We start from the raw sequence: 21,805 nt of genomic DNA on the forward strand, positions 1-21,805 counted from the left end.
ACCCCCTCTACAATTGCAATCACCTCTTGATTCGAAGAAAAACGCTGACCAGCGAGGAAGAGTTTTGTTGTGGGAAGAGACAGAAGTCAGAGGGAGCCAAATCTGGGGAATAGGGTGGATGTTCCAACAATTCATAGTACAGGTCCCTTAATTTGCCAAAACACCTTTGTGGGCAGGTGCATTGTCCTGATGAAAGATGATTTTTTTCTTCTGCAAACCGGGTCGTTTCTCATGAATTTTTTTGTCTAGTCTGGTTAAAAGATCGGAATGATATTCCCCAGTTATTGTTTTACCCTTTTCAAGATAATTAATGAACAAAATGCCTTTAGCATCCCAAAACACCGATGCCATGACCTTTACTGCTGATGGAACCGACTTTGTTTTCTTTGGCGCTGAACAACCGGCTTCTGTCCACTGTTTTGACTGCTGTTTGGATTGTGGTGTGTAATGGTGAATCCAGGTCTCTTCCATAGTAATAAATCGACGCACAAAATCAGTTTTATTCTTGTTAAAACGCTCCAAGCACTGTTCAGAGATTTTCACGCAAGTGCATTTTGATCTGCTGTGAGCAAGCGTGGCACCCATCTTGCGCAAAGGTTTTTTAATTTGCAATTCTTCATGCAAAATATATCCTACACGTTCTTTTGAAATGCCGATAGTCTCAGCAGGAAAGTTTCACGCTTTGACTCGCGGTCATCCAATACCATATCGTGCACTTGATCAATGATTTTTGGTGTTGTTACACTTTTTGGACGTCCTTCATGTGGATCATCTTCAAGTCTAGTACGGCCACGTTTAAACTCGGCAGTCCATTTCTTAATTGTCGAAAACGAAGGAGAAGAGTGCCCATAAACTTTATGAACTTCGAATGAATTTCGTTTGGCTGTAAATCTTCTTTTACAAAGAATTTTATAACCGCACGATACTCATTTTAGCCATTTCAAGGGATGCAGACAACACTTTTGCTCCAAACAGCTGTATGGAACAAACCACTTGATAGAATGACTTGCAATTTCACATAGATGCTTATGACCAACTCAGAAAAAAAAATCTTGCCGATAGTGTTGCCATCTATGGTTGAAGCCAAACTTTTTAGACCAGCCTCGTATATATTAAAAATATTATCAGAGTTCTTACAAGTTGAGCAGTTTATGAATGCTTTATAATCATTTCATACCTTTCTTCGATATCACACAATGTCGAGTATTACCCTGCTCTTCTCTCATTCCTACTTTCATCTCTTGATACAAAGTAATAATTTACGGGTAGTTATTTAAATGATTGCTTCTCATAGCAAGCAGACTATGCATCATTAAAATGGGTTTAATCTTCATTTTGATACAACTAATTCTTAAATCTTAATTTTTAGAATTATTATTATCCAATTTAAGGTTAAAGAATTATTATTATTAATTAATTTTGATAATTCTTAATTCTGACTGGTATATTATTTATCTATACGTCGCGTGTACGTTCTACAATCGATCTGTATTTTGATTGAACCGTGGATAAAAAAAATTGAGTTTATTTCGGAGAAATTTAATTAATTTGAGGGCCCTACCTGGGTCGCTAAAAAAAAAAAAATAGCTTCTTTGTAAGCGAATACACTTCAGATTTATTTAATGTCTATAGAACGTTTAAATAAATTTTCTTTAAAATATTTAACAACAACAACAACAACAACAATAATAGAACTTATTATTTATTCATTTAAATAAAGTTTAAATAAATGAAAGCAATATTGTAACGCTGACTGAATTATATTTTCGCTAATAAATCTGATATCTTGGAAGAATTTTTTTTTTCAAAAAATGAAAGCATTTGCTTTCGATATCTTATACTTTCTCCTCTTAAGAAAGAACTCGAAATTATAGTCGATTTATCAAAATGCTGTTTAAAATTAATAATAAGATAACTTCTAGTCTGCACGGGTGCTGAGATGTGAGGTTTAATTTTCTGGATAACGCAGAACGTCCTTGTTGATTTGCAATGCTAATAATGTTATGAGGAAATGAGAAGCGTTTCAGAAGTGCCTTTTATTAAATACCTCCAATTTACTTTACCGAGACATTAACTTTCACCACGAAAAGCGATGTAACATTTGATAAAATATTTCAAGTAAGTCAATGCAATGAACCTGACCAAAAACGATAGGTTGGTCGGAATCCATTTAAATATAAAAACACTTATTACGTATGTCAGTCACAACCCTGTATGGCCAAGTGGCGTCGACTTTTGCCTAATGCGAGCTGGCTAAGATAATCAATACCTCATATTGATGGATCAGTTAATACTATGAAAGCCTAATTATTTTAAACACGCATACGTAATAAAATTATTTTCAAATGCTCGCCAGCAAGTTAACATTCTATCACGAACTGGTGTCAGTCTGCGTGCCCTTATTTCCAAAACAACTGGTGTTAGCCGACACATAGGTTATTCAAATGTTTTTATTTATTTTATTTATTTATTCAACGGTTCACTTGACTTGAGAATGGGATCAGAGCAACTTTTTTTTTTGTACTTAATTAGAATTTTTTCAGCTCTTTTATAAGTTAATTGCATTTTTAACTTTATGAAACCGAGCGATTTAAATATTTTATTTAGGAACAAAATCAAAATAAAAGTATGAATATATAACACTTTCCAATATAAACTGACAGCCCATCGCCAGTGGAAACGCATCATTTATTGCGGGGGGGGGGGAGGAACGAAAGTTAAATAGGCAAAAAATCATTTGCATTGCTATTCTCTCATATCATTACAAGATAGTGCCAAATGGACTTCATCAGTTTCCAGATGAAGGGACAACTAGAAGTCTGATCATATGTGGAGATACACATAGTGATTATATTAGAATGAAAGCAGAAGTTCACTTCATTTCCATTGGTAAAAGTATATCAAGGAAACATGTTAACGTCGGCGTAGTGTCTTTTAATCGAAGGATCTAAAGGCTCTTTATAATGGGAAGTTCTGGACGACTCGACGCAAGGTCCTCACCTTGCGCCCAATGATTTACAATTCTTCGGATGAATAAAGGAATATCTAACTGACAAGCGACTGCAGCTGACGGAGATGTGCTGATCTGATAGTGCTAAGTGCTTTAGTGCTAATGAGAAACAAATTAATAAATGTCTGTGGGGACTATGTGGAAACACACACACACACACACACACATTCATATTCGGAATAAAGCCCTTCATATACAGGGTGTTCGGGATAAATTTGACATATTTATAATTAATTATATTTTTCCGTAAGTTACATGTATTAACACACACTTCTCTTCATTTAAAAGTTTGGACCCTTCTTCATTCACATACAAGATGTCAGAAAGGATGGATAGCTGGAACCCACCTGAATCATGGAAGAGAATAACTTGTATCATGATGATTCGTGCCCGCCATCAAAATAAGGATATTACGACTGCTGCCCAATGCTCCCTGAATACAGTAAAAACAATCAGGCATGAACTAGAGACTTGCAATGGTGACTACGAGGATGTAGCAAGAAGAAAAATCCCTAGCAGACGATCTGATTGCGTTCGTACAGCAGAATTCCTCGCAAATCTGCAGGAACAGGTGTTGAAGAACCCTGGCATTGGAATTCGGGCTTTGTTCGTGGAGTTGCTAACTGTAGTCAAGCCCTGGATAACAAGGGTAGCCAATGGTAGGCCGTATGTATGGCAGCAGGATTCGGCCCCTTGCCACACCTCTGGGAAAAGTCAAAAATGGTTGTCTGAAAATTTCTACGACTTCACCAGTCCAAATGTTTTGCCTCCAAAATCCCCAGACCTTAACCCCATGGATTATTTTGTATGGGGCGCAGTTGAAAAAGACACCAATCGCACTTCCAGTAATACAAAAGCCCAGTTAATGGATAAAATTAAAACAGTTTTTGCGGCCCTTCCCAGGGAGACTGTAGCATCAGCTTGTTCGAGGTTCCGAAGCAGAATTGAAGCTGTGATCGATGCTAATGGTGGTTATTTTGAGTAAATCTTGTTGATAGTATTGTAATTAACTCTGCCTGTAATGTTTTTTTGTCAATTCATTAAATTTAATAGATACAAAGAAGATTTTCTTTTTCCTTACGAAACTGTCAAATTTATCCCGAACACCCTGTACGAGTTCTTGTTACTTATTTATTATTTTTTTTTAAACAACCACATACTACTTTTTCTACTCATTATTCAGTTAAGAAATAGAGCTAGTTTCGAATGTTCAAGACACTTACATGGTGTATCCAAAACAGAAAGAGAAATATTTTTTATATCATTATATGCAATAATCAATTACTTGCCTTAAAGACTGCGTCTTGTTTAAGTTCTTCCAACTCCTCTGCCGAGAAATGTTTCTTAGTGTAAAAGGCAACGTTTTTCTCCAGGTATGAGCTCTTGTTTTCATCAAAGTTCATAAACACAAGTACAAAACGTCGGTCGATATTCGGTCTGGACAAAGTTCCTGGAACAGCAACATTACTATGGTAAGGGTAGCCAACTACTTCTTCAGTTCTTATAAATTTCTTTCATTTAAAAATCATAATACAATATTGGAAGTGAATTGGGCAAATCTGGAATAGCAAGCGCTCACTCAATGAAACTTACCGGGTTTGCAAACTAGTAAAGGTCCCAGCAATCCGGCATGAAGTTCTGTTTCTCCAAGGCGGTGGGAATGATACATCCATGTGAGACAATCGGGGTCCGTGGCAGTTGGAGCATCGTGCTCATTGACAAACCACGTATATTGTACATGGCCACCAGGAGGAACACGATCGTCTACCTTCTCCAGGTAACCTGTATTGTCCTCGTACAGAGCACCTTAGGGGGAAAAAGAGATTGAGAAAAATTAACAGAAGGATGGTGATATATTGGTAATAGTAATGATACAGTTAATGAGACAACGAGATAACTGAGTTAGCCGGTCTCATGTGGTGGTAGCATGGTTTTTCTTCTTGTAAATGCTGCTGATTCTTCATAGCAGGCAAACCAGTCTGAGAATGCATGCAAATAAGAGACTATGGCTAATACTATGGCCTGGTAGCCGTAGTTGCCTATTTTAAACAATAATAATAACAGCGAGAAATTGATATTCCAGTTATGGCTAAGATTAAATACGAGGTTAAGTCCTTTTATTTTTTATTTTCTTGTATCTAACAGCACTGGTGCTTAACGAGCGCGCGCGGACACACACACACACACACACACACACACACACACACACACACACACACACACACACACACACACACACACACACACACACACACACACACACACACACACACACACACGAGATATTTGAGACTAATCAGAACTATCCCCTTTGTTTCAGGGTCAAAACGACGTCTCCCATTCGTGTTGTTATAATTGTATTTCTGCATGCAATAAAAACATAACTCAAAGCAGTCTGATTTCCACTTCTATGCACACTGATTATCATTATAATATTAAACTTAATACCGCATTAGCACATTGAAAACAGGTCTTTGTTTACTGTATTGCCATGCACGGCTGTCCAAAAAAAATCCTGTTACGTTTTCAAGTGCATAATAAAGAGGATTGTCCGATTGCACTATTCAGACATGAATAGCTTATTTGATCTAGTTGAGGGCTAATTTATTTGTTTGGAATTAGCACCAAGAAATTAAATTAAGTTTATAAATGTCAGCGTGTCATGGAAATAAACTTCATTGGTATTGAAGCCAATACGTCGGTTTTACGGAAGAAAAGGTTTCCGACAACTTCGGCCATTCTTTCAAGTCTTCTGGAAGGAGAGCAACGTATACTGGTTCTTCTTTTCAGTAGGTGGAGGACGTTACGATCAAATAAAGGAACAAGTTTGAATCTTTGACTTAAATGACCAAGTCACTGAATGTATTGAGATGTTTAAAGTGTCTCCAGATTTAAAATACAGTAAGCTTTTATATTATGAAATACAGATGCGTGTCACATAATAATTGAACTGAAAACAACATGAAATCATTTTAAACCAATACACGAACTTACCTTCGTTGTCCTTTTGATACCTGACTCCATGCGGATGTAGAGAAACCGGAATGGAAGCGTTATTGAAAAACAACACTCGCACGACGTCCCCCACTTCTGTTTGTATGAGCGGTCCTAGGATTCCAAGCCATGGTTCCTTTTGCTTCTCAATAAGGAATGTGTTGTCGCTGTATTCCTTTAAGATTGCTTTCATATATTTCTGACCAATTGTCAGTGGGTCGTCTGACTTCTCCATATACAACTCTTCATATCTGAAAAGAGAATATCAGTGAGCTGCAATCAGAATTGCATCCCATTGGTGGTACTGGAGAGTATGCGGAATCTATTTAAATGACAGATGATTTTCATAAAAAGTGAGTGAGACGAAAAGTGGTGAGCTACCGCTTTTTCTTTTCTTCGACCAAACAAACAAAAAGTTCCATGTTTGGTCACATGGAATAGATTTTCTGGATTGTCTCCCTTAGCTTATTCGCGGTACTGATTTCATAAAAGTGTTCAATCATTTTTTGTAAGGAAAGAAGATTACATAAAAGGAACTAAAATTGACCTTAAGCTGTTATGAAGTCTTCCGGATTTATTTGCTCGCCGTAACGAACACTTTTAATGATATTTTGTAGGTGTAATGCACTCTTTTAATGAATCTTCATCATCAACTCAAGGCCTGCTAGTAGCAGGCCTTAAACAAACCACAACTGGCCAGATGTTTCCTTGGTTCTCATAGTCAGTTTATCTGTTTGCGGGATGAAAAATCCAAAGGTTTGAAAGAAAATTCTGGCAGTATGAGACCAGTTAACTTACCTGCAGTTGAAAAAGCTCTTATAACATTCTTCGGATTTATTATTTTTATCGGATAAATCGGATATGTAATTTATCGGATAAATTACATTTCAAAAAATGTAATTTATCCGATAAAATGATCTTAAAGGCAGACCCAAACATGAGCTCTTGAGGTAGGACAGCATTTACTGGCTTTGGAAGTCCTATCAACTCGAAATCTCTAAATAACTCTTTGCAATTCTGGACATCTTTTCTCTTTATTCGTGTTTTCGAAATATATTTAATTGCGATTATTTCACTATACTGAATTGTCACAGGTTCACTCTTGTTTCTAACTATTTGTGTGTATATCTGCGATACACATACCAAACCTTTGTGTCCCTGGCACAACATTTCTCAATCCTGCCTTCTTCGAACAGTAAAGAAATTTTACTGCTTTTACAGCTTGCGAATTTGTTATAAATTTCCTTAATTGCTTTTACAAATTCGCAAGCTGAATAATTTCAATTTTGCCTCCGCTACTAATTGGTCCGGTATTTATATATATGGATAACTAAGGTTAGTGGGGGTTCAGTTTTTCCAAACGTAGTATTATGTCATTAAAAGTGCTTGTTGGAAGAAAGATTCTTCTTTCATCTGTTCTGAGGAAGGGAAAATTTTCTTGAGTGATTTGACAAGAGTTTACTTTAACATGAATCGATTCATCATGGGTTGCAAAATAAGGTGAATTCCGGCTTAGGTCTCTTGAAACTGCAGCGCTGCCTAGCTGTGTGTATTCCATTTCGTGTCTTTCATTTGACCGTGTTTTACCGTATTAATTGAAAAGATACTTACTAAGATTACAAATGAGTTGCACGATGGCTTCCATTCCATTTATGGTTATCTTAATGGCAATACAATAGCTGCTGTTTAGGAATGACGATGGCGATTTTCTGATCATACTTTCCTTAACTAACATATTTTTATTGATGTACATCGACGTCTTCGAGAAGCTGGATCGGATCATTTAGTTTTATATCAGAACTTGGTTTTAATCACCAAGTTAAAAAAAAAAAAGTGTTTTGAGCAGTTTAAGGTAGTCCTAAAAGTTGGTAAATATCCGCACTTTACAGCGTGATACTCGAAAATTCTTATGCTTTCAAATTAAACTTTATTCACCAATGAAGCGATGCTTACCCGATATGGAGTGAATAATTCTTTGACTAAAATCTCATACAACAGTTGAAAGTAATTTTCATATCAGTCTTCGGTATAAGTATGTTGTGGACTCGCTAGTAACTAAATGGATGATCGTTCAACGATTGTTTCATTGGAGAAAAAAACAAACCTCAGTTTTTTCATGAGAGTGCTTGCTGTTGCGATTCTTGGAGATTGCTTCTTTATTAGTAAAGCATGTATTTTTATGACGACGGAACGGTTCCGCATTTTTCCCAATAAGTTTCCGATTATCTGAACCTTTACAATATCCCAAATTTGGTCTACAAAGTCCTCATTCAAATCTCCCGTCTTATTCCTTTAGACTACAGCTTCTGGGATCACATAAGTTTTTAGAATATGCTAAGGATAAGGATAAAGACGAACCACATTAGGAATTCTGGACAATGCCAACTACATTCCTAAACCATAAATCACAGGACTCAAGGCATCCAACTTATGATAACTTGATATGAATTAGACGAATAATTCCATTGAAATGACCAGTAGTGATAGAGAACACAACTCAAGCAATATTACGATGCCTGGAGATATATATCCAAGTAGAAGATAGACATTTTGGACACCTATCATAAGAGATTTATTGATGTTCATTTCTTAAAATTATTGATTTCACAAGTCATTTAGTTTTAGGAAAATCTACTTTCAAGTTTAGTTCTAATATTAACTTTAAAGCCTATTCGAGTAAAGCGTTACTCTCTGGTAATGTTTGATGGTTGAATATTTGTAACACCTTGTTTAGATGAGTAAGTTTGCAACATTTATCTTAGTGGCATGATGAGAGTGAAATAGGTCAGGAGAAAAGGCAAAATTCGTATTTTGCCTTTTCTCCTGCCATATTTCTCCTAATTAATTGTAGGAAAATATACAAAGTAGAAAATAAACGCAAAACTCTCAAACTCCCAGTGGGTCGCTTGTGCTCAACGTATTCCTCTTTGCTATGGCACTGTCCCCATTGGGTTTCATGACAATAATCGAAATTATACATTGGAACTTGAGAAACATTGAGATATCTTTCTTTCCATTCCACCATCTCCTTCTGCCGTTTCAGCCTGCTTTGCGTTCTCCCTTCCTATTCTGTAAACTTGATTTCAGTAAAAGAGTCTCTCCGGGAGACAATATTGTATGCGTCATTCCCAGGGAGATATTCAAAATATCGTTGCTCTGCTTGACTGAATGGCCAAGTGGATACTGTCTTCTCGCTCTTTACCTAACAGCCTACGGCTTGAATCTTACAATGGATGAGCATTTAATATTTAGTCTAGTTTCTAGTCTCTCTAGATCAAAAAGCTTCGCCCAATCGAATGACTCATAGATCATTCGGTTGGACGAAGCTGTTTGGTTGGATGATCTGGGTTCGAATTCCGTCTAGATTGCAAAGAATCTTTATCAGGATGATAAAGGAACTAATCTTTTTCAACTGAAGGTGAACGAGTCGATCTCATCCTGAAGTATCAGAATTTCTCTATCGGAAACGTGTTTTACATCTCACAAAACAGACAAAATAGGCAAAAGCACACGCAGTTTACACACAAATAAATAAATGAATAAATAAAAAGTATAAGACTAACTATACCTTACCTAAAATTATGCTTACTAAAACCAATCCTGGTAAATCATGAGCTTTAAGAACCTGTAAGTACTGCTTATTATTATTATTATTATTATTATTATTATTATTATTATTATTATTATTATTATTATTATTATTATATTAGACCATAAATGGTGAAAAAAATTGGTCTGAAATTTTTTATTGATGAGATTCACAAAAAGGGGATTCCCTACTTGCCATATGTCTAAGAAATATGGCGAGTAATGAATCCCCAATAATCTGGATGAAAGCAGTAATCTGCTTTTATCCAGCTTACTCTTAATTATTAGAAGAAAAAAAAGTGCTGGAATTTCTTTACCTTGGCAATTCAGTGATAACTCTAGATTGCTGTACTTTTAAACAGATAAAGTTTAAGCAATTCCTTTACTTAAAAGAAAAGTAATGAACAGAATGTATTATTAATATAATTTAATTAAATCACAAGCGTGCATCAGAAATCTGTTTCAGTTTTATCGATTTATTTATCTATATAAAAAAGGAAAATGCACTACAAAATTGAACTTTCATCCTAAGAGTCATTTTTCTCTACAAGAATGAACAATGACGTATTTGCGATGATTTGTTAAGATTTAGTTCTGCGAAATGCGATAAAACTGGTAAAAGACCTCAAATAAATGCTTTTTGTCTTACTAATCTGTAACATGCTTCAGGCAAATCGGTTGTTTGAGGTTACTGATTGAGTGTTTTAAATGTACCAAGGCAGCTGAGGCCATTGCAGTGTGTGTGTGTGTGTGTGTGTGTGTGTGTGTGTGTGTGTGTGTGTGTGTGTGTGTGTGTGTGTGTGTGTGTGTGTGTGTGTGTGTTTGTAGGATGGCCTGTCGTTTTTTCGAAATAAGCAAAAACGACAAACCAACCAATCATGATTTTTTTTCTAAATTAAAAAAAATCATGCATTCAATTTCTTATGAGACTGGCTTAATTAACCTTTAATTTGAAAAATGTTTCTCGTGTCCTACACTGAATTCAAATTTGGGTATTTCCAACCAAAGGCCTCACCACTTCTTTATAAATCGATTAAATGTTTGACAAAATATCCAACTTATTTTCTTTCCTGAAACATTCATTGTCAAAGGTTTGAATCGGGTTATTTTTCTCAGAGTCTGTCGTTAATAACTTTCACCAAAATGTGATAAAAAATTCCAGAGAAAAATCTAACTATCACAATCGATGACTATCATAACCCTGCCCACAAATTCTAGTCAATAAATGAAGAGAACTACAATTCCATTCCCCACTTTCTCATTACGTGAACCATAAAGATCGTCGTTTTGATTGTGAGCCATTCCAATTATTCTATTATTTTACACATCAAACTGAATCAAACATCAGGCTGAACGTTTCATACGTCGTTATGGCTCTCCATTGGTCGCTCAGTTTATGGAGAAGTTACATTTATGAACGCAATTAAATTTTTAAAAAGTTTTTTTAAACAGAATCATCCCACTTACTCTTTGCTCGTTTCATCCAGCAAGTTGCCTCGTGGTGCGTAATCCCATTCCACCTCCTGAGCAGCAATGTAGTAGTATTTGATTGGCCTGTTTCCGGGATCTAGTCTTTGTGCGTGGATCACACACAATTGTAGGAGCAACAGCAGCGAAGACAGTAGTAAGAAAAACGACTCCATCTTGAGAGACCGACTGGATGAGCTGTTACTGGAATAGCGGTGGTTTAGTGTATTTGACGGTCTGCGGTGTCCTCACCAGACGAATACTGGACACGGAAAGAGGGCACTAAGTCTCGTTACGACAACACTTTCGACATATCTTTAATTTATGAAGTTGTTATTAAAACGACGTTTTGCTGTCCTATTTCTTGGCGTTTTATTCGGTTATGTAGAAAGAGGATTAGCTACAGATTAGCTTTAGGTGGAGGATAAAGTTTGAATGCGATCAGATTCCTGCAAAAGTAAGAGAGCAGGTGAAGGATGACGGCCTCTGTCAATGGATTTGGTTAATAAATTAGAATTAAATCCCAGTTCTGTTTCAATATGCGCAGTCATTTGACAGGTAGCCTTCTTCCTTCGTGCATGTTGGGGAGGATTATAGTGTTAGAAAGGGAAGGAGAGAAAGAGAGAGAGAGAGAGAGAGAGAGAGAGAGGAAAACTAATATTAATACCGAATTTCAACTACGAATAAAATAAACGTTATCAGAGCGAGTTCAAGGAATTATTTCTTTGTTATTGAACATTGCAACACGTACTGTTCCCTTTAGTTAGCTTTGTTAGGAATCTTATGAACACATTTTCACCGCGTTTAAAGGAATATTAAGTCAAATACAAAACTGGAATCTAAGCGTCATTTAAATCAATTTTGTGAAAGAAATTATAAACTAGGTGAATTAAAACTAAAATTTGGTTTATTGAATTCAACTCGATCACAAGAAACAAAAATTAGATGACATATAATTTTGAAATTGTTAACATTTCCTTGTTTTAAAGTTTTTTTTTTTTTCAATATTTTAACATTACATGTAAGACGATGCAAGCCGTGTAATACAATAGTGCCGACAAATGGTTAAGGAGAAAGAAGAATTCGTGGATATTTTCGTGAGCATTCGTGAACATCTGGTGGTTGTAATCTAAAGGATAGAAGTACAATAGACTGAATGAAAAAGAAGAACAGGAAGTTTGTTCGTTGGTGAGGAAGGAAGAAAATCACTGTCCTTTGAATTTCAACCCTGAATTATAAACAATATACAGTCGGGTCTCTTTTTATGCGGTAGACACGTTCCACAGAAAACAGCATATAAAAAATCGCACAAAAAAGACCTAACTTACGTTGATAAATTAGGGATACGTTCCCTAATTTTCTAAAATCGCATAAAACCGAAGCAATGAATTAAAATAAACCTAAAATAGCATAAAAAGTTTATAAAAAGTCAGGAAAATAAGAATGCCTAAGTTTTTTAAAGCTTTATTCTTTTAATTTTATTGGAAAGTGGCAATTTTTTTTAAATTCTTTTCATCAGAATTATCGTCGCTATTAGACAATATTCGGCAACGTTTGCGAACTGGTACGAAATCACTTTCATCACCAGAAGAAATAGTCAGCGCTTGAGATCTGTATGGTAAAGGCAATGATTCTTCACAAACAGAATTAACTTCACCCTCGTTCTGCGCTGATTTTTTCTTCTGACAATGTAATCAGTGATTAAACTTTGGGATGATGATTTCACTAATTTTTTATACAGCTCGTGTTATCCAGACATGCAGTTCTTCAGCCCACGTTGGAATTTAAAGGCTTTCATTAACAATAAAATGATTTTCCAATTTATTGCACAGTTCAAGACCTTCTCGAATTATATTTGTAGTGAGGGGGGACAGCTTTTTCTTTTGCTTCACTATCGTTTCCTGGATCTTCGACTATATCTAAAGTTAATCGATATCCAATAATATCATCGTCACTTAAGGCATTATCCACAAGCAATTCATCCACATCATTGTGGATAAATGTATCAAAACATCCTCCACAATTTCATGAGCCAAAGTAATGATTTCAGCTGATAATGTAGATGTTTGAATGGTTACACTCTTTGCAACACATCCAGGCCAAGCTGCTTTCCAGCAGGCATTTAAAGTTTGTGGTCTTATTTCAGCGATAACAGATGCAACATGATTTAAAGTCCAAAATAGAAATATTTTTCCAAACATCAGTTACTGTTAATGATTCATTTTCTAGTTTATCCAATATAAATTGAAAGTGTGCTTAGCGTAATATTTTTTGAAAGTAGCAATTATGCCATGATCTAATGGCTGAATAATGCTTGTTGTATTGGGCGGAAAAAAACACTACCTGCACATTTGGATGTTCTAAATGCGGATGACTTAGTACATTGTCAACAATTAAAAAAACTTTAAAATCGAGAGCTTTTTGCTTCATATATGTTTCCACTTCTGGTACAAAGCAATTATTGAACCATTCTGTAAATACAGCAGCCATCCAATGTACCGCAGCTGTTTTAGATCTTTTAGAACAGGTGGTCTTAGAGATCGATTTACTAGGAGGGGTTTCAACATTTGATCCCCTGAGCATTGCTACAAAGTAACAACGTTACTCGATCTTTGCTTGTTTTACCTTACCTTACCTATCCTCTTCGCATCCTGCGGAGCATAGGGCCTCAATCATTGACTTCCATCTGACTCTATTCGATGCTTCTTTTTTTATCTCTTTCCAGGAACGTCCCAGCCATCTTGCCTCTATTTCTAGTTCTCTTCTCCATGTTATCCTTGGGTCTTCCCTTGCCTTGGGGATTCCATTCTAGTGCAATTTTTGCTATTTCTTCATCTGGGTTCCTGATTGTGTGACCCACCCAGTACCATTTTCTTTTAGTGATTTCATTTCTGATGCTGGTTTGACCTGTTCTCTCCCAAAGTTCTATGTTTGTTAATTTATTTGGCCAGTATTATGTTTTACTTTGTTAGCGACCACGTCTCAGCTCCGTATAGTAAAACTGGTTTAACATTAGTGTTGAAGAGCCTAATTTTGGTTTTTAATTTTATTTCTTTGGACCCCCAAATTTTCTTCATCATACTGAATGCAATCTGTGCTTTGTGGATTCTATTTTGTATGTTCTGTTTGGTTCCTCCTTGTGTGTTGATCACTGATTCCAGGTAGATAAAGGTAACTACCTGTTCCAGTGTTTTCCCTAGTATTTCAAAGACTAATTCTTTTTTTGGGTTTATCTTCATTACTTTAGTCTTGTTATGATTTATTTTCAATCCACATTTATTTGCCTCCTGGTTTAAATTATCTATTTTCTTTTGGAGGTGTTGATGTTTTTGTGCCAAAAGGCATATATCGTCTGCAAAATCCAGGTCACTGATTTTATTTGACCATCCCCATTGAATGCCAATTCTTTCTTCAGATGTTTTCCTCGTCAGCCAGTCAATGACAATCAGAAAGATGGTCGGGGAGAGTATACATCCTTGTTTTACTCCTGTGTTTGTTGCAAATGGTTCTGATAGTTTACGGTTATTTATTATTTGGATTTTGTATTTTTCATGAGTTTTCTTTGTTATATTTATGATTTTCTGAGGAATCTCGTAGTGCTTCATTAATTTCCATATAGTCTTTCTGTCTATGCTATCAAATGCACGTTCGAAGTCGATGAATCCCAAATATAGGCTACTCTGCCACTCTACTGACTGTTCAAGAATTATTCTTTAATGTTATTATCTGATCAATACAAGATCTGTTTGGCCTGAACCCAACACGTTCTTTCCTCAGTTTAGTTTCAATTTCTTATTTCATTCTTTCTAGCAAAATTCTAGTAAATACTTTACTTACAACATTTAGAAGTGTTATATCTCCCTTTTTTGGCAGTTTCACCAGGAGTCCTAAATAGCAGATGTAGCATTTCAACAGTAGTGTTTATATCTGCATTAAGTAGTTCAGCTTGTATATTGTGACTCCCAGATGCTTTATTGTTTTTTGTTTTCTTTACTGCATGAATTATTTCTAGTTCAGTTATAGTTCCTGTATTTATTTGAAGTATTTCTTCTTCTGGAGTTTCTTGCATTTCTTATTCTAGGTTTTCTATTTCTCCATTTAAATTTTCTTGGAAATGTTCTACCCATCTTTTTCTATATCTGCTTCATTTGTGAGTAACTTTGCTTGTTTATTTTTTACAGGCCCTTCTCTTTTAAAACTATTCCCAGCTAGCTTTCTTGTAACCTCTTTGGGTAAAATTTACATGCTGCTTCTTCAGCCTCTTTACACATTTCCTCCAGGAAAACTCTTTTATCTTTCCTTGAACTTTTTTTACCTGTCCGTTTTTAAGCCTGTATCTTTCATTTATCCTATTTCTTTTGTTTTCTTCTGTACTTTGCAGAAGTGTATTCCATAAAGCTTTCCTTTCTTCACATAATTTGACGGTTTCTTCAGAAATCCATTGTTTGTGATTCCTACTCTGCCTTCTCAGAACTTCTTCGGCGGTACTATTAAATATATTCTTTATTTTTTCCAGTTCTCTTCAATGTCTATTTCCTTATGTTGTTCTACAAGGCTTCCATATTTATTCTTTAATGTTACTTTATATTTGTCTTTTGTATCCTTGTTTTTCAGTTTGGATATATTGTATTTAATTCTTTGGTTGTTGCCTTTAAATATTTTTCTTAGGTTTCATTTTTATTTTTGCAATCACTAATAAGTGGTCTGTAAAGGCATCTACACCTCTCCAAACTCTTACATCCATCGAAGAGGTTCTCCAAGGTCTGTTTATTAAGATATGGTCTATTTGGTTTTTGGATTTCTTATCAGGTGATATCCAAGTCTGTTTATGGATGACTTTATGTTTAAATATGGTTCCTCCTATGATCATATCATTGAAAGTGCAAAAGTCTTTTAGGATTTCCCCATTTTCGTTACAGTTTCCTAAACCTTCTTTTCCCATTATTCGTTCATATCCCATGTTACTATCTCCTACTTTTGCATTCATGTCACCTATAATTAAAAGCATATCTTTACTTTTTACTTCATCTACTTATTTTTGCAGCATGTCATAGAAGTCTTCTTTCTCTTCTGTTTTTGCATTGTTTGTTGGTCCATATATGCTTATTATAGTCACATTTCTGTATTTAATTTTAAATATAGTTTTGATGATTCTTTCAGAAACTGGTGTCCAATCAATTAGTGCTCTTCTAGCATCTGTTGTTAGCATGAAAGCTACACCTTTGCTATGTGTGTCATCTTCATTCTGGTTTCCAGAATATAAAATGTATTTGTTTGTTGTTAGTCGGATTTCTCCGCTACCATTCCATCTTGTCTCATTTAGACCTAGTATTTCTATTTTGTATCTTTCCATTTCTCTGGTTAGTAAGTTAGCTTTTCCACTTTCGTACAAAGTCCTAATATTCCAGCATCCAAATGTTTTGAGCTAAAGAGGTTTTTTTTGAGTTTTCTGCCTGTCAGCTTCCCCAATGGGGCTTTCGCTGACTTGCTTCATTTTCCCCCAGTACTTCTCCCTCTTGGTTTTGTGTTGGTTTTCTAACAATGGCTGAGGTTTCTGTAGCAATATGTTTTTTTTTCATATTATGGTTACTAGCCACAAGTACAACCCTCCTCCTTTCTCATCCGGGCTTGGGACCGGCAATGGCGGAGTTTTGCTTGTTTTAAATCCACCTCCCCCCCCCCCAGCTTTGCGATGTAAGTTCGACTAAGCATTTTCTTCCAAAACAATCCTGTTTCATCAACGTTAAACACTTGATTGGGACAGTATCTACTATCTTCAATAATTTTGGCTAACTTCTCTTGAAAATGTTTGGCTGCATCTTCATCTGCTGCTGCGACCTCGCCTGTAATCTTCACGTTATGAAGTGCATTCCTTTTTAAAAGCCCGGTTAGCCATCCTTTGCTAGCCGAAAATTTTTTATCAGCCTGGGAAGCGGAAGTAGATGGCTCTAATTGCTTCATCTGTTCATAAAACCGAAGAGCTTTTTGTTTAATTAAATAACCACTTATAGGAATTCTCCTTTGAGTTAATTCTTCAATCCAAATTACCAGCGCTCGTTCCGTTTTTTCTAATAAAGCATCTCTTGAGTACGATGATAGTTTGGACTTAGTTTTGTGCCAGAAATGACAGATTTTCTTGTTGCGACTTCATTCTTTTTAATTGCTCTTATAGTAGATTCGCCTAAATTAAAATGTTTACCAATCGCCGTAGATCCCTCTCTTTTGCTAAGCGATCTAAAATTGCAATTTTCATTTCCAGAGAAATTGCTTTTCTTTGGTGTTTTTTTTTTTTTCTCCACTGGGCCAAATTAAATCTTTAAAATAAAAATTAGCAAAATTTAGACTTACGATAATGAACAGACAAACACTTACTGAGATGCAAAATTAAACTTCACGGACACTCACTGCTTACACGTTACTCCAGAATGTGCTGCAACACGCTGTTCATTATGTACAACGGGGAAACCACGAATTTGCATGAAATATGCACCGCATAACTTCAAAACCGCATAAAAAAGATACGCATAAAACGAGACCCGAGTACTTGAATTCATATTCAGAAGTCGGGTATTTGTTCAAAATTCATTTCAATTATAATTTGGAGTATCGATTTCGACAATTTGATAAGACTTGGGCCAGCTGTCTTTAAAATTGGCACAACATGCATTACAGTATTCACAATATAAACTCTACAACAATAATCTGCTAGAAAAGAGCATCGTCGCAGGCCAATTTTGTGGAAATAAGCAAGAAGATCTGCAGATCAGTTTTCTTCAGCCAATTCATCCCTTAGGACAGGTAGACTCTTCTGATTAGAATTCGCCAAGAATTAATGCAGCCTGCACGTCATGGGGCCGGTATTCAAGAGACTGGAATGCTTTGAGGAATTGTGAGGAACGAAAAACTCTCCATCCCCGTATAAGACACGCTAACTCACCATTTGATTGAAAAGACCCGATTAAAGTTTTCTTCACGTCATAAACGGGATTCGAACCTGTATCTTTCCTACAAAAGGGTCTGTGCCAACTGAGCTGCGGAGAATCCAATTTATCTAATCATTGATATTAATTTATTGAATTATTTTAAATATTCTAGATTCATTTGATTCCAATAATCCATTTCAGAAGAGAAACACATTTGTTTGAAGTAGAAGTAGTGTGAGGAAGCCATTATGTTTGTTGTTTCCGTATTCCGTACATTTTAGAAGAACAAGAGGTCCGTATTTAAATTCCATAGTGTAGTAGTGAATAACTGATGGTTGTTTCGAAGTTCTTATTCACGTATATCTCATGTAATTTATTTCCTGTATTTGTTGTCTCGTTTACCGGATTTCGCGAGTACTAAGACTAAATAGTGGAACCTAACTCTTTGTAACAATACAATCATGAAGTGAGATAATGGTATCTACTCACATCAGGTTCCACATGGGAGAGATACAATAGAAGTGCCTTGGATTTCAAGAAATTAGCAGGATGTGAATAATTTCCAATGAGTAGATTGAAGAAAATTAAAGAATATTCAGTAGACATACGAATATGCTCTCTCTCTCCTCTCTCTCTCTCTCTCTCTCTTTCTCTCTCTCTGTTATTTCGAAATCCTGAGAACAGTCCCCAAGAGAGATAAAATGGCTAAGTATCAGACTTTAGGGTAGTCTCATACAACTTATTTCGGAACACGAATCAAACTAATCAATGGTTATCTTCAAATGAATCGACTGGCTATTCTGTAATGCAAATAAAAAAATTCTGGTATATCTTTCGTCAAATATGATCTAGCTATTAGAATTCTCCGTTCAAAGTTCCTTCTGCAAAAATGGAAACATATCACACGAAAACATTGTTCACGATAAAATTCGAAACGATCTCAGAATTGAAATGAAATATCTGTATTTTATGAATTAGAAATTGATTTACGTTTCATTTAATTTTTGGTTAAATATTATTTTATGCCATTTAACTGTCTGGAGGGCTGAAATCAATAGTATTTGAACGTGGTCAAACACAGTATTTAAAATACTGTCTTGTCGAACTTCGTGGACTAGGTTTATTTGTAACTCTGGTTTCCAGTATCCATCATTTCTTTATGAGAATGTGAATTTCTTTATAAGAACAAGGGTTTGCTTTTAAAATGATAAACGTTTTCTAAGTAATTAAGGCCTTAGCAAATAAGACATTTGGAAAGAGTTGCCTTGGTATTGGTATTTCATAACTTAAAATACACTGCCTCCGTTCACGTTACGAATATATTCAAGCTTTATTATTATTATTATTATTATTATTATTATTATTATTATTATTATTATTATTATTAGTAGTAGTAGTAGTAGTAGTAGTACTCTTGATTATATGGGTCGCTGTAATAATAAATCAAAAGCAGCAATAAAAGGCTAATATATGGGTTCTGTGAATTAAATATTTCAATACCAAGACAACTCATAGCGAAAGTTATTTCGTAAATCTTTAATAATTTTCAACTCCAACTTAAAGACCATGTGACTGTCCAGTGTGTCTGTGTGCGTGCGTGTGTGTCTTTCTACTGTTTTAATCATATTTTCTAGATGTCATACAGAATTAGATCTTAACAGTTTTCCACAGAATGTCCAAAATGTAAAGATTGGAATGTTGGTTTCCCTCACCCCGGTGAACTTTATTACGGCGTCGTATCTTTTGCAAATGCAGCACTTAATTAAACATCTAACTTAAGTAGTGTCGATTGATTTTCAAAGGACAGCATTAGATTTTATCTAACGTTTTTACCATCCGTTATGAAGAATGTCTGAGAGAGAGAGAGAGAGAGAGAGAGAGAGAGAGAGAGAGAGAGAGAGAGAGAGAGAGAGAGAGAGAGAGAGAGAGAGAGATTAGGCGTGACTCTTCGGAAGTTTTTTCCTAGTTGTTAATTTCCGTATTATAGATTCTGTCAAGATTAGGAATTTGACTTCTTAAAAGCCGTTTATAAAGGTCAATGCGAAACGCACGTATGTCTTTCTGTTAGTTTGGAGTAAGGCCGATTAACTGTCCTTATTTGAAGACGGGGGAAGGGATCAAATAATCCTTCTTTACTGTGGCGTACTCAGTTGCACCCGACACCACATGACTCAGCAGATCAGTCTGGTAAGATATTTAACAGCATTTTATTTAACAGCAAAAAGATATCACAGCACAAGGCAAGAAATAATTTCTCTTGCTAACTGATCCACTTTTGAAAGAACTTTCTGCAGATATAAGTCACAGTAAGCTTAGACGAATGAATTAATTTCGGATTTCTAAGCTTTAGCTAATATCTCCATTACCATTTATTTAGTCGTTCTTGTGAGTATAAAGAAAATATTTATAATTTACGTATGGATGTGCTTAAGAATTGACTGTATAAACACACAAAAATGGTGTGATTTTTATTGTCTAGTGCAGGAGATTCCAAATATTCGTCTATGAAGCCCACAAAATAAGAAAATCGGTTTCAAAATAAGAAAATCATTTATGTATGAGATTGCACATTATGCAGTCGGATTACAAAAGAAATTCGAACTTGGAAACACTGTGATCTTTACAAGAGGCCAAACGTTAGATGGTCTCATGTGAAGATGACAGTGTTTCCGAGATAGCTTGGATTTCTTTCTTTTTTTCCTGAAAAAACAAACAGGTTGGCCAGAAAATATTTTAAGTGATAGATAATTCATCAGATGATGGACAGAGGATTAACAGTTGCTTCTGTGAGTGTGTGTGTGGGGGGGGAAATGAGGTTAATAAACAGTCTACTTAGGTGGAATAGGATTTGGGACCTAATACTCAAAGGAAGATGAAATGAATCGAATGAAATAACACAAGGAAACGCTATTTTCGTTCTTTGTAGATCTGGTATCATGATGACAGTCACTGAATACAAATGTATAAAATTGCATTTGTATTCAGAAAATGCAATTTTATGCATTGCACATTTATAAAATGCGATGAGAAATGCACACGAAGAAAGAATTTTAATTTTTATTGTAGCTTTTTCTTCACAACTGTCCAAGTTTAACGGTACGCGACACCCAATCTTAAAGCTTGGGTGTCGCGTACCGTTATGAATTAAAGCATTTTTAAAAGAATAATATAATAAATTCTGCAAATTGACTCCTGGCAGTCATCAAGGTTTTCTACCCTGTTGCACTCTAATGGAATACTATCTTATGTTTGTTTATGTTTAATAGGATTTTATAATTGAAGAAGATCCTTTCACCATCATTCACCCTACACAGAAAGACCTGGGTTTGAATCCCGTTTAGAAAGTGAAGTACCTTTATAAGGTAGAAGATTTTTCCTCCTCTTGGAAATTCGTTTTAAAGACTCCTTCAAGTATACTTGAAGAGTTTGATTTTAGAAATTATTATGTGTTAATGCTTGCGAATACTATGGAATACAATTACAACTGCTCAATCATATGTAATCGGGATCTCTAATTAAATACCGAACTTGAGAGTTCCATTGCGCAAAAATAACTTAAAAAAAGTGTGTGTGTGTGTGTGTGTGTGTGTTTAAGGTTTAAAGTGAAATAAAAGAGACTTTCTCTTGAATAGCAGTTTTAGTTTATGCGACCCTACTCTGCACGTATTCCAAATGTTATTTTACTATTCAGCTTTTGTGAATCGGAATGATACTTTTTATATTCATAAGTAAGAGATTAGAGTAATCTACTTTCGACAAAATTCATTTACCTATTTATTTATTTATTTATCGATGCTTTCACCAGCACACTGAAAAATTCAGG

At 35.3% G+C, this 21,805-nt stretch overlaps 1 protein-coding gene across 1 annotated transcript; it reads right to left on the reverse strand.

The window, feature by feature from the left end:
* Positions 1-4,589: 4,589 nt before the first annotated feature.
* On the reverse strand, positions 4,590-6,239 carry LOC150110606 (ferroxidase HEPHL1-like). The gene is made up of 2 exons (XM_090402659.1): positions 6,005-6,239; positions 4,590-4,816 (listed from the first exon to the last, which is right to left on the reverse strand). The coding sequence occupies exons 1-2, from the start codon at positions 6,237-6,239 to the stop codon at positions 4,590-4,592; spliced, it is 462 nt and encodes a 153-aa protein (XP_090258785.1).
* Between the last annotated feature and the right edge of the window lie 15,566 nt (positions 6,240-21,805).

Source organism: Typopeltis vanoorti, chromosome 1 (assembly GCF_054136105.1).
Source record: "Typopeltis vanoorti isolate ZY-2024b chromosome 1, IOZ_Tvanoo_1.0, whole genome shotgun sequence".
Classification (NCBI taxonomy): Eukaryota; Metazoa; Arthropoda; class Arachnida; order Uropygi; family Thelyphonidae; genus Typopeltis; species Typopeltis vanoorti.

Coding starts and splice junctions, on each gene's coding strand:
- LOC150110606 (XM_090402659.1), bottom strand. CDS start 6,239: ATGGAGAAGTCAGACGACCCACTGACAATTGGTCAGAAATATATGAAA. Junction 4,817..6,004: donor GTATCAAAAGGACAACGAAG/GTAAGTTCGTGT, acceptor TTTCCCCCTAAG/GTGCTCTGTACGAGGACAAT.